Source organism: Pteropus alecto, unplaced genomic scaffold, assembly GCF_000325575.1.
Source record: "Pteropus alecto unplaced genomic scaffold, ASM32557v1 scaffold61, whole genome shotgun sequence".
NCBI lineage: Eukaryota > Metazoa > Chordata > Mammalia > Chiroptera > Pteropodidae > Pteropus > Pteropus alecto.
Genome location: NW_006434835.1, coordinates 13,808,407 through 13,822,309, shown reverse-complemented (window position 1 = coordinate 13,822,309; position 13,903 = coordinate 13,808,407). Strand labels below are relative to the sequence as shown.

The window sequence follows — 13,903 nt, the reverse complement described above, 5'->3', positions numbered from 1 at the left end:
ACAGGCTAAACTTCTCTCTTCCCAGCCCAGATTTATTTTCCAGGGCTTAGTTCCCAGGCACGATGGGAATGTTTCAGCATGAGTGCTCCTGACCACAAGGAGAAAAAGCCCCCAATACATTTCACAGACATCAGCGAGGATTCTGCAAAGTCCATTCTTTCAAGAACAAAATTGCATTTTATGAAGCCGTCCCTCTTCTGTTTCATCTGTCAAGCAGAGTTGCTGAGAATAATTTAAATTTCATGCAGCAGCAACTGCAGGCAGAGCAGCTTCTTCACCATCCCACAAACAGGTCTGGTGCAAAGTCACGTTTCTGTTTCCCCACACCAATCACCCTCCCCCGGGGCTTTGACTGCCTGGAGCTGAGTGGCAGTGGTGGCCCAGGGACTGGTACTGTCCTAGCTTTGCCTCGGGCCACGTCAGTCAGGGGAGGGGACAGCCCGATGAGCCTCCCTTTAGCTCACCAGTACCAAATGCCAGGAGAACTCGTTTCTTCTCAAATGTACGCATACTTGGCCTAACCCAGCCTCTGACTTAACCTTTTACACTTAACTTTCGAATGCTTAAAAAGTGGCTTGTGCTGTTCTAAGCTTTTTCACACGTATTAATTTAGCCAATCCTCACAACATCTGTCATTTTGTCATTCCCATTTTACTGATCAAGAAATCAAGATTCAGAGACATACTCAGCTCCCAGAGTGGCGGAAGTAGGATTCGAACCCAGTTCTGTCTGACTCGAGAGCTTGAAGCTCTCACCAGCCGTGCAACGCGTAGTCGGCACAAGATTTGGCCTAAAATTTCCCACCAATAACACAAGGGGTAAACACAGTAAATCCTCACTTAATGTCATCAAAGTTTCTTGAAAACTGCGATTCTAAGTGAAACGATGTATAACGAAACCAGTGCTACCATAGGCTAATTGATATAATCACGAGTTAAGTTCCTACGACCTATTTCTGGTCACAAACTTCTAAATAAAGACCCCAAATACTTCTAATATTAACCACTGAAGTAAATGTGAGCTCTACATACACTTAAGAAAGACGAATAAACGCAAGTGAAAGAATCCTTTCCCCACCCACTTACTCCAGTTCAGGGGTGAAGGTGGCTGGAACCTCTCCTGGCAGCTCAGAGCATAAGGCGGGACCCACCCTGGACAGGACACCCGTCCATCACAGGGCCACTCACACACGTCCACGCTGGGACACGCCAGTCCATCTCATGTGCACGTCTTTGGGGTGTGGGAGGAAACTGGAGTCCCCCAAGAAAGCCCACACGGACGTGGGGAGCATGGGCGAACTCCGCACAGACAGTGGCTCTTATCAACGTTGTAATGAAATGATGTCGAACAAGTTATTCGGGGACTTGCTAGAGCCCATTTTCTTGAATGAAGCCAGTATTTGCTGTCAGCTAGGTGGACGAGAGGGTGGGAAAAGTCGCCACAACGGTGCTGCAGTAATGGTTACTGTGGCGAGCGCAGTAGTGCAGCAGGGAGCCTGGGGTGAAAGATCCCGGGTCCAGGCCCCTCTGTTTCCCACTCACTTGGCAACCCCAGCAAGTCTTGTTTTCTCGGGGCCTCACTCTTTTGCCCTCAAAATAAAAGCACTGGAGGGCATGATCACTCGGCTCCTCTTGAGCTCTGGGGATTTGTGTCCTGGAGCTTCAAAAGCTGATCCAAGCTCTAGGGAAGCAGTTCACTGGGCTGAGCAATGAGCATGTGTGTGATCGTGTGTGTGTGTGTGTGTGTGTGTGTGTGTGTGTGTGTGTGTGTAGTATGTTACATCTGGCCAGGCCCCCCTTGTGCTTCAGTGGCCCAGGAATCTGTGCTTGTCCAACTGGGCTTCGTCAAAAACCTTCAAGACATCCTTGGGCCACAGGAAGATGAAGAAAAAGAAAAATCAACTCAGGCCCGAAGGTAGCAGTGACAAAAAGAACTGTCATCACCTCACTAACCAGCCACAGGGAGCCCAGCTGGCCTTGCTCAACCCTGAGGTCTGGGACCATCCCCACGGCTTGGCAGAAGCAGCTCAGTCCTGGGACCAGGCCCGTGGAGCCGGAGGGGGGCGGGGAAGAAGGGGGAGGGGCAGACGGCCTCTCCACTGGTGTGGTGGCTTGGGAATGCTGGTGGTTGCTTACAGCCCTTGGATCCTGTGACATTCACCCTGCTATGTGCCCAGCTGAGGAGGGATGCTAGGGCCCAACAGCACTGATACTTGTCCCCAAGAATCAGCTTCTTGGGGACCTTTCCTCGAGCCTTCAGGAGTTGCTCTGGCGCACGCATGGAGCTTTCCCTTTCACGGGGGAAGCCAGGCCAGGGCATTCAAGCAGCCTTTACAGAGTCCGGGGCAGCGGGAGCTCACACGGAGAAGAACACGCAGCTCCGCTCTTGGCTTCTCTGCAGCTCCCTGTCCACCCCCTCCCGTCCATCAGAGTGAGGTCCCGTCTTAGCCCCGTTACATACGGGGTTCTCCTTTGAGGAAAGTGCTTCATGGCTGAAAAAAGCTTTAAAATCCCCTCAATCATCCGGCTTAGCAGGTGGGGCTGATTCGGTTTCGGTTTGGGGCCCGCTCGATGCCCTCTTCCTTCTAGCCCCTCTTGCTGTCACGTCACCTTGATCAAGCCTCGCCTCTATGTTACAAGGTCAGCTTAGCCCCAACCACTCAGAAACACAATTTTCTTTCCCCACCTGCTTGGGGCCTAGCTTCTCTTTCTTATCTGAATACTTCTCTTGTCCTCTTGGTCAGGGTAGAAATGATCACCTTTCCTTACAGGGGCATGGCCTTGTCCCCATAGGCCTTACGTAGGTGATAGTGACCATGGTGATGATGGCAGTGACAACAGCACCTGTGTAGGACTCACCATGTGCCAGGCTTGGCTCTATTCTGAGCGCTTTATGCGTGTTTTAACTCACACGACCCTCCCAGCAACTCCGGCAGGTGCTGCCACCTATTCCCGTTTTATAAAAATGGGGCCCAGAGAGGGTAGGTAACTTGTCCAGGGTCACTCAGCTAGCACGAGATGGAGTAGAATTCAAATATTTGAATCCAGGCAGCGTGGCTCTGAAGTCTGTCTTTGTTCACTCCGCTATGCTGTCTCTGCCAATAACCTCAATGGAACAGACATTCTTGGGTCGTTTGATCACATGGTGCAGGCCACAGATTTGTTATGTTCCAGGCCATGAACTCCCTGTGGGCAAGAGCCCACCCTCGGCTGCTCAGTAAAGACTCCTTGACTGTTGACAAGGGAAACCACAGACACCTCAGTTTAGGCCGCCTGTCAGTTGATGTGGTACCAGCCTGGGGTTAGACAAATACACTGGGGGACAGGCATCTGTGGGGAGCGGCTAGGCCAGAGGGGACCCACAGCTCAAATTCAATATTAGCACCATGGACAGAAGCCACGGCTGGTGGTTGACCTCCCTCTCCCCTGCATGCCCATTCTCCTGAGCACCCCGAAGATTCCGGGGCACAATCAGACGCCTCTGTTTGGTTTACAAGCCCCTGCAGGTATGAAACTGGGCTGGAGCTGGTTACAGGGGGGAAATGTGCCGAGGAGCCGGCTGTCCTCCCCGGCGTGAACTTTCGCCTCCTCGCCCCTTCCAGGCCCCTTCCAGCTGTCCAGCTCAGCTCCTGCCCAGCTGTTGTTTTCTGTCTGAGGCTGGGCTCCTTTCCTCCCATGGGCTGTGGTTTGGGGCCTGGCCAGTCAGGGATGGTGAATATCGAGCTGCTGGGGAGCGCAGCGGGAGCTGCGTGGAAAGGGCAGCCCTGGGGGAGGGCCCTCGCTGCTGTCTCCTCCACTCCCCTTGCCTGGCAGGGCCGAAACCCCTGCCCAGGGCATAGCCCGACGCCACCCCTGAACGGCCTCCACCCTTGAGAGGGCAGAAACCATCAGGTGGCCTCCCAGGTCCAGCTTCTCTCTCTCCACCTGGAGCCCCCAGCAGTCAGCTCCACAAGCTGCCTTTCTCCAGGTGGCCAACAGCTGGCCTTGTGGAGTGGCTGCCAGATGTGGCCGGCAGGGCAGCTGGCTGGCTCCACTGGGCAGAGGTCACTGCGTTGGACCAGTCCTGGGGGCCGGCACCCAGGGGAGGAGTGTGTTTGGCTAGTCTGGGGGCAACGTGCCCAAATAATGCTCCGTCTCCTCTCCCTTGTCCAACATTCCTTCCCTCCCTACCTCAGTGGGGCGGTGTTTTCAAAACAGGAAAATAAAATCAATAAGGCACTGCAGCAAGATGTCAGCGCGCTCCGAGCTGGCCTCCAACGGCTCCATTGTCTCGGGCCTCGCCGGGCTCCGTGCTGGCAGCACTCACAGTTATTAATGAGAAGCAGGGCTGAAAGGGAGTTTTGAAAATCGCAGAGACAAAGGCACAGCACACCTGGAGCGCGGCTTCCCAGCGCCACGGGCACCTCACAATGGCTGAGGCCGGGGCTCCCGCCTCTAACTTCTCTGGCAACTTTTATGAGAGCAGGAAAGAAAAGACTACGCATGTGCACGCGGGTGCGCACGCACGCATGCATGCACACACACACGCACGCGCGCGCACACACACACACTGGCCCTGAGAGGTCTCCTGGGAGGTGGCTCTGAGTGACTGCAAGAGGCAAAGGCGCCCGCAGAGCCCCTGCTTGGCGGAGCAGGAGACGGGAGGGTGATGAATGGGCTTCCGCCGCCAGCCACGGACCCTGGGGCTCTGAGCGGCATGAGGGGGACCCGCGCAGCCCGAAGCCAGGCAAGAGCCTTGGTGACATTTTCATTTCTGCATCTCAGTTAGCAATGCAGCCCAGTTTCTGGTGTCATTCCTGAGGCTGGAGCGACCTCCAGAAGCAGGGGAACGACCTGGAGCTAACGTCCCCAAGCCCGACTACTGGGACCCGAGGCCTGGGTCTCCGTGGAAGGTCCCCCCTTGACCGGCCGTCACAGACTCGGTGTGCCTCAGTATCCTCCACCGGAAGGTGGGGTTGGCAAAAATGCTGATCTCACGGGGTTGTCTGAGGCTTGGAGGAGACAACGGATGTGGGATTTTCAGCACAGTGATTAACAAAAGATGGATGTATGCCAGTTATGACTTACTGCTGGTCAGGATGTTCTTGCAAACCTAAGTCACTACTGCTCTAAATTCACCTATTTAGGGATCTTGTATTGCCAAGTCAGAGTTTCACTGTCATTTTGCACATTAAATAGCATTTAATCAACGTGGCAAGGACAACGAGTGGCCTCTGCACCTGCTTGACTTCTTACAAGTTAGTCACAGAGAAAGAGACATTATGGAAAATTAGAATCATAACATCGACAGTTGCCCGGCCCAGCTCTGGGGGTGCTAATACTCGGGAGAACGCTGTGTCCAGCACACAGGCTGTAAGCCTGCTGAGCTGGCCGGGCCTGCAGGGGGAGCAGGGTCCCCTCTGCCTGGCTTCTGCTCAGAGAGGAGGTCTTACCTTGGTAGTGACAGCGGAGGCAGAGCTGGCCACGAGGCTGGTGATGGCCTCGCCGCTGCCGGTGGTGCAGGGAGCAGGGGCCGTGGCGGGCGTGGGCAGCCGGGAGGGCACCACTGGCAGTGGCAGGAGGCCGGGCCGGGCACTGAGGCTGCTGGCTGTGCCGCCCCCCGCCCCGGCGGTGGCACTGCAGATGCTGGTGGTCCCATGAGTTCCGTTGGCACTCCACTCACGGCGGTCCCAGCCCACCCGGTAATCTCTTTCGAAGCGGCTGTGGTGCCGGGACATCTCGGTGGGCCTCGGCTGCTCCTCACAGGGAAACAGAGGCCGGACCTGCTGGCACAGAGTGGAGAAGAGGGCGATTTAGACAAGCAGGAGAGGCCGCGCTAGGACGAGGGGACGGCAGCGACGCCCGTCAGCATCTATGAAACACCTTCTCTGTGTGTAATAAAGGGCTTTCAAATGTGAGCTCATTTCACATTCATAGCGAGCCCACAAAACATGGATCATTAGCCCCACGTCACAGATGAGGAATAAATGATTTGTCCAGGATCACATGGTAAAGTGTAGCAGACAGGATTCGAACCCAGTCAAAGTTTCAAGTAAAGCTTCTTGTTCTGCAGCCTCACGCTGCCCTGAACGACAGATGTGCACGTTTTAATTACGGTTGGGATTTTATCCTGACATCCCCACTGTGTAAACAAGATCTTTTAAACTCCCCAGGCCACGTTTTCTTCAATGATGGGATGCAAGCAGCCACACCTGTACACCCATTGTAGAGCGGACAAGGCCCTTTACAAAGATCTCATTGATCCTACGGTGAGTTGGCAGGGCCTGGGTCCTCTCCGATTTATGGACCGGGGAGCTTATTAAGAATAAGCGATTCCCTTGAGGTCAGAGAACTAGAAGGTAAGGATGTGACCGGGATCCTGGCCTTCCTGCCGTAGCTCAACGTGGGACTCAAATCTGAGATGGTGTTAAATCTCTGGGACTTAGGAGTCCTCTTTCGTCACCCTACGATTCAATCGCTGGTACCAGAGACCCCGGGCTCCCTGGTCTCTGTTAACCAGACCATCTCCCACGTGATTTCCGTGAATATCCGAACCATAAGGCCCTCCGTGTTGTCATGGAGACCTCGACACACCAGGATCCTCTGAGGGCCTTCTGCATCGTGAAGACTGCATTTTGCTAAGCATTATGGTAACTTGCCTGGCTTCCTGCCCAGCCAGGCCTGATGTCACCCTTAGTCAGGAAGGATGTAAAGACATCGGAAAGGCTGTCTTGGCAGGAGAGGCCACAGCGAGGCAGAGGCAGAGGGCACGGGTATGATGGTGTGAGGACGGAGATGGGAAAGTGAGGGTGGCATCTGCCCTGCGCGTCACACGCCCAGCCCTGGCCACGGCTCAGGTGGGACTTGCTTTTGACCCTTTTCATTCTCCAACCACATCCTGCCTGTGGTGAGCGCCTGGAGGTCAGGGATGGCTCCTGGCTCATTTTCTCACTCCCCTAGTCCAGCACGGCCCTGGGGGGGACTCTGGAATTGTTGGCTGGTGGACGGATAGGCCATTTTATTTTTAAAATTTCTATCAAGCCTGATCCTACTCTGGTCTTTGCATACCCAGACCTAGCTGTCAACTTCTAGTGCCACAGACCCAGAGCCTGGGCCCAAGCCCAGCAACCTGCCACTCAAGTCCTACTCGTGTGGTCGGCCAGGCCCTGGCAGCCACTGTCCTCTCCCTGGTACTGTCCCTTCTGCCAGGTACATGGAACAGACCTGGGCTAATAATCCTGGAGGCCCACCGGAAGCAGAGCTGGCCATGACGTCTTAAAGTTGGGTGGCAGGTTCACTTCATGTTTACTTCTCACCCTACACACTGTGTGGATGACCTTGTTCAGCTGTCACCTCTTTACCGATGACTCCCTCCATCTCCTATGCACCACATCAGCCATCCTACTGCCTGCTGTGCACCTTTACCTGGCCATTCCGCGGGTACCTAAGTACTATAGGTCCCTCAATTAACCCATTATTCTTTTGCCTGAACGCTCATTCTCAGGAATTCCCTCTAGTGGAGAAAGCCAGCCCCATTCCCCATCTCCGCCCTCGTATTCGACGGCGGGGTCTTTGATTCTCCTGCTCCGTTTACTTCTCAAATGTGCCTCACGGACATCTGCACACCTTCCACTTCGATTCACTGTTTACCACATAGATTGTCTCACCCGGTCTTCCTACCCCTGTCCCTCTCCTTATCCCTTCACCCGAGTGCCCTTACAACTTTTAAAAGCACAGATCAGATCACGATACTTTAGTCTCTCGCTTTAAATCCTGTCCTTCATTGTAAGGTCCTGATTCCTCAGGACGGCCCCAGAAGACACGAGGATCTGGGCTGGGTTCTTTTTCTAGCATCACATCCACTCCAGCTACTCCTAACGCCCTCAGTTTCTGAAGGTATCTCTCTCTGTCAGCTTGGGGTCCAAGCCTATATTGCTTCTTTGCCGGAATGGCTTCCCAACCTCTGACATTCTGTGACACGCCCACAGGTGGCGGAACGTGCCCCCTTGGGATCGGGTCAGAGGGGCCTCCTCAGCCCCAGCGAAACCTTTGACACAGCTCAAACCGGTCAGCTCGCTGCCTCGGGGACCACCTGCTGGACCACATAGTAGCTCCATCGTTCTCACAGTCCTAGCAGCCTGTGCCTCCAGCCACCCCCACCCCCACCCCCTGCCGCTCATCTGTTCAAGTCTCCTTAAAATGCTAGAGAGAAGATAGAGATTCAGGCAGCTGGAGGCCACACAATCTGGTTTCAGCCTCATAAAGTGTATTCAAAACAAAGGTCAACCATTTGCATGCCAGGTTTGGGCTGGGCTTCATTTCTCAATTTAATTTCTCCTTTCAGATGGAATGAAAGAAATGTGTTGCACAGTGTACCCTGAGCAGGGCGGCAGAGTGCCAGATTCAGAGGTGGCAACTTAAATATTTCCTGCTGGGCATGGAGCCAGCGTGTCAAAAAGGTCTCGTGTGCCCACACGTGCGCCCGGCTGGTTGTGGGGGAGGCAGCAGGAAGCGTTCAGTGGGGCAGGAGGACGTGTCCCAGACGAGACTGGTCAAGCAATTACAGACAAAACTCGTAAAAATGCCGCCCTGTCAAGGTGGGCACCTTTCCCTGGCAGGCTGCCCGTGAACCGGCAGAGCCCTTTGCCGGGAGAGGGAGGGGAGTCTGGGCAGCAGGCGTTCCTCTGAGTGTGTGTGTGGGGGCCGTTTATAAAAAAAAACAAAACAAAACAGGACTCTGGGTGGCACTTGTTTAAATTATGTGCACACATGTGAAGAAAAAGCTCTGGGAGGGAAGGGGGGCCGGGCCCTTCCCAGGGGAGAGCAGAACCCCAGTTTTGCTTGCCCGAAGTCTCACGCACAGAACCTCCCAGTTCATAAATGCCTGTGCCTCCACGATCTCACACGGTGGCCTCGAGTGCAGACATCCAGGTTTTCACTCCTCAGAGCCAGACTCAGATTCAGGGAGGGTGGCAGCGGGGCCCAGCACACCGCTGACGAAGCTGGCCTGGCCTCCCGGGTCCCTTCCCTTTGCACACACCTCTCCTCCTGCAGGGAGCTGTGAGGGGAAGCAGAGGACCTCCTTACAAAATGGAGGTGGACACGTCACTATGGCACGTGCCTGATGGGAAGTGCCTCTGGGAACGTCTGGTCACCGTCCCTGCTGTACACACTGCGGCCTTGCCATTCAGAGCCACACATGCCGGGGGCCCTATGCGCACAGGCACATCCCTCAGACCGAAGGACAGAGTCCCCCAGCACCCCAGAAATGCGGCAATGTCACACCGATCGGCCCAACTACCTCACAACTGAGATGGCCCCTCAGCGGGGGTATGGAGGCCGCCCTGCATGCCCCTAGTAGCACCCCTGTCTGGGAGAGAGCGAGGGGTCTGCCCCTGAGGCTCACCCCACTCTTGAGGGATGAGATGCAGGCCCCATGACGGCTCGCCATTCGCCAGGAAGGGTGCATCCCTTAGGCGGGCTCGTCCTAGGGCCTCCACAACCTTGCTTCTCCCATGGGCTCCTCTGTCATCAGGACTGAACAGGAGTTGGCTCCCTTTCCTGCTGGCCGCTATCTGGCAGGCACCACAAGGGAACCAGGACCGTGAGTGAATGAGGGACCACCTGCCCACGCGCTCTTCGGGTTCCCTTGGGGGAGATGCCCGGCTGCTAACTCACTAGGATAAGAACCAAATGACCAAGTTGTCTCAGCCCCTGACCTCTTTCTGGCTCCCATCCCAAACCTTCGCCCACGGCCTGTCCCTGGAGCCCTGCCTCCCTCTCACGCTCCTTGCTCTCTGCTCCCGACGCCCAGACACGAAACGAGCCTGGGGCCTCCACTCTGTATCCCAACCTCTCTTGCCTCGGTTTTGCTGCAGCCTCTCCAAAGGAGAAGCCCTATCACTGGATATCGATCAGACCCTAATGTTACAGGGCGGCAAAGGATAGGCCTGTAACTCCAAGGCAAGGCCAGTGGGAACCAGGCGGGACTCTAGGACGAGACTGACGGAGACTGTCAGTTCTGAAGCTGTGTGTGGTCCGGTGTCTGAAACACACAGCCCCAGACTCCCTGAGATCCCTGTGCTAGGCGGCTGGGATTTTGTAGGGGGCTCTGTCACCCAAGGCTATTGAGAGATAGAGAATAGACCGGGGCGGGAGGAAGGTTGTCTTCAGCTGAACGCCCACGACCTAGGGGAGCTCATATCAGCAACTGTGGGGCCTGCCTTGACACATGGGTTTCTCCCTGTAGCTCAGGGGCCCCCTAAGGGACTCAGGCTCAGGCTTGCGAAAGGCCTGGGCCACCCAGGGCCTGACGATGGCCTGGAAGAAGGGACTCAGTCAGCTGACACCAGGCTCGGTCTCCGTGCCTGAGCCGTGTCTCTGTAATTCTGTCTCCTGGACACTTGCTGGATATCAGATCAGCAACCCTGCTGCGCAGATTTGCCTCAACATGAATAATTCATGAGTAAATAATTAAGAGTTTCATGTGTCACAGTCATTTGTGTTGTCCACAAGGGGCCAGGGCACGGCGGCCACTGTCCAGGAGCTCAGTGTCCAGGGACATGCTCAGCGTGCTCCAGAGGCTGGTCGTGGCCCCCACCTATCGACACATCCCCTGTGCACATGCTGTATCCAGGATCACAGGTGGCTAATGACCCTTCCCTTGTTCTTGTCATTAAGGCACTCGGAGGAGTGGGTGCCGGCTGTGAGGGCCCCCAAGGCGTGATTAATCCACAGGAAGGTAGTGGAGCCCGCTGCCTCCAGACGGGAGCTGAGGAATGAACCGCGGCCCGTCCAGCCCCGAATGGAAAATGTAGGATTGCCTCATTTGGGGGAGACGTGCTGCCAAGTCGGTTGGAACAGTCCATGCCCATCTTTCTTATTTTCATTTCCCTCTCTGCATCTTTTAGCCTTTCTTCTGGAGCAAAATAATAAACACCAGCCAGAGAACACCATCTTGGCAAATGCAGCACAAAGGAATTCTCCGGGCGGTGCTGGAAGAGAGGGCCAGGTCTGGACACAGATCGTTAGACGGAACTAGGGGTGCCTCTCGGAAATGCCTCTCTGCTTCCTGGGGCCACTCCAGCTCCCACCGACCCGCATCCCCACCGAGCCCCCGCTAACTCAGAAGACTTGCTTCTGGCTGAGGCTGGGCAGCAGGCAGCCAGCCTCCTCCTGCGGGAGGACTTCTCTGCCCAGCCCTCTTCTCGGAGCTCGAGCAGGCAGGCCTACGACCCAGCATGTGAGTGCTGCTCCTGTAAGGGTGCTTCCTGAAGTCTGGACCCCTCTCTCTATTTCCTCCTTGTAGCTGACTGAGCTCAGGCTGGGCACCTGGGGCAGAGCTCAGGAGATGCTCCCAGATTAAGGCGGCGGATGGTTTCCAGCTTGGAGCATGCAGTAGGGTGGGGACTAGGCTGCGGGGAGAAAGGTGCCCAGGGTGAAAAATGCTGGAGGCCACTGCAGCAGGGTCCACCCTGCATTTGCACAGCCCGGAAAGCCAGGCCTCTTTGCATTGTGCCTTGCACGCCTTGCCCTGCTCCTGGACCTGCATAATGGCCCCTATGGGTGAGGTATTCCTCGGGGGCAGGGGTGCAGGTGTGCAGCACCTGCAAGTGGACATCAAGAGCGCAGGTAGTGTGAGTCAGTGCATGTGCCAGCCTGGGCCCGAGGCTCTGTTCCAAATCCTTTGGACCAGCTCAGAAACCAAGGCCCCAGTGAATTAAAGTCTTTGTTGTCACATTTCACCTCTGCTCTGAAAGGGCCTTTCCCTTCCGCTTAGCCTTGCTTAGCCTGGAGCGGCCACCATCCTAATGTGACACTCCCCCTGTGCATCCTGCCATCGCCAACCACCTTGCCATGAGGCCTCCCTCAGCTGGACCAGTGTGGAGACTGCCTAGCCCAGGAGCCAGGCAGAAGTGGCTCACCCCAGCTCTGCTGCTTAGCTTCCAGCAGTTTCCACCAAGATCTGCTGCATCTCCAGGGTCTGACCCAACCAAGCCTCCTCCACCAGGCCCTCCAGGGTTGGGCGAGAGGGAAGTCAGGGGTGAGACAACTCAGTGACCTCTTGACCTCTGCTTCCACTCCCCAGGCGGCATCGGCTTCTGTAACAGAGGGCTTTAAAGTGTCATCTTTATCTTTAAAAGAAGATGGGCATGGGGGCGAGCTCAAGTTCTTGTGGATATACGTAGTCGGTCCTGGGTGGATGCCAGGGGACCGAGGGCAGCCTAGGGCTCAGGCTGGGTAGATGCTACTGTGGTGGCCTTTGTCTGCCCAGTCTACCAGCTCACTGCTTTGGAGCCACAGCCACAAGAACTCGAGCCCACACCCGTGCTCTGTCCATCTGTCCCAGACCACCTCCCTGTCCACCTTCTGCCCCCTCCCAGCCCAGAGCAGTTGAGCCTACTTTATGTGCCTTTTAGCACCCTAAGCCAGCTAGAGGTTGGACCAAATCCTTTTTGAAACAAAGTGCTAGACAACCTTTGGGGTATCTCCCAAAAGTAGGTAGTTTGACCCTATTCAGCAGAGAGGGCAGGAAGGGTCCAGCAGTGGTCACAGCAACAGCAGTCTGGTCTTGTAGGGCCACAGTTCTTACTCATCACAAGGAAGCAGAGTAAGAGAGACACCACCTCACTGGCTTCTCACGACATTCCAGTGCTGTAGGCACGTTTCATAAGTGAGCAAGATGAAGAGCATGAGGATGAGGGGTAAGAGAGGGGCCTGAGTCCACCTGCCCAGGGTGCGATCTGTGGTTTGCAGCATCCACCTCACATGGATACCTGTTAGAAATGTAGAATCCCAGGCCCCGCCTCCAGGATGACTGAGTCAGAATTTCCATTTTCAACAAGAAGGGGGTGAGATGGGTGGGGTGGGGTGGGGTGCTGTGGTGGGACGAGACTCAAACACGGGTTAGAGTCTGAGACGTGCCAGCCTAAGAGCTGGCAGTTAGCAGGACAGGAACTGGCCCGAGGCACGCAGGCATCCTGGGGCTCTGGCCGTGCTCTGTGACGCATCCTGGTCCTCAGAGGGCCCTGGGGGGCAGAGGTATTTGGCGGGAAAAGCCATATTCCATAATTACAGGGCTTAATACATGACCTTAAAAGACAAACGCTTCAAAACGCTTTTCTGATGATAGGTTTCAGGAGAAAAGCCACTGATTCCTTTCCTGGGCACAACTGCTCGTGCAAAAAGCAATCTCCCTGTCTCCGGAAGGTGGTATGCGATGCCCGTTTTAGATGAACAGCATTAAAAGAACAAGCCTCCCCTTTCCCTCCCTTCCCAGGTGCACCTTTGCTTTGAGAAATTCTGGCTGTGGGTTTTGATGGAGCGATTTTTTTTTTTTTCAAAAAGGCATACATGATTCAGAGACTTTTCTCATGGGACTAATTGACTAGGCATTTGTGCTATTGCTACTGGTGTAAATCATTATAATGGTGATAATGAAAAATAAAAAAGATATTGGAAATGACAGTTGGCAACATAATATCAGCATAAACTGAGGGAAGAAGGAAGGCGTGTGTAAATTAGGGGCTCGTAAACATTAGGATCGATGAGGCAGCTATGGAGGGCGGGTATGGTTTGATCACTTAGAGGAGAATTAACAGTTATCATTACGAGCCGCCATCTTTGCTCCTTCGGACTCCTTGTTCTTGGTGGCTCTATGGAGAATGGAAGCACTGAAATCTAGAGTCTGCTTTGTCGCTGTCCTGAGAACACACGATTGCAGTATTGAGAGCTACACTTTGCAGTTACTTCCTTCCTCAAGTGGCCCGCCTGCCTTCTCGAGGCCCACACCTGGTTATTCTGCATCTTGCAGAACTGACTAATTCACGAGATCTCTCTTCACAGCACATGGAATTCATCAGTGACCCAAGTTGATGAATGAAGCCTATTCGGTGCCTGGAGCCAGACCCAGAACAAGAGTTGCA

The 13,903-nt window shown here is 55.0% G+C and overlaps 1 protein-coding gene across 1 annotated transcript in view; it reads right to left on the bottom strand.

The window, feature by feature from the left end:
* Window positions 1–13,903, bottom strand: part of KLHL29 (kelch like family member 29) — a 203,321-nt gene that overhangs the window by 119,172 nt on the left and 70,246 nt on the right. Inside the window, exon 2 of the mRNA XM_006910266.3 lies at window positions 5,432–5,761. Coding sequence (XP_006910328.1) covers window positions 5,432–5,716 — 285 coding nt within the window. The 5' untranslated portion in view covers window positions 5,717–5,761. The remainder of the gene's footprint in view (window positions 1–5,431; window positions 5,762–13,903) is intronic.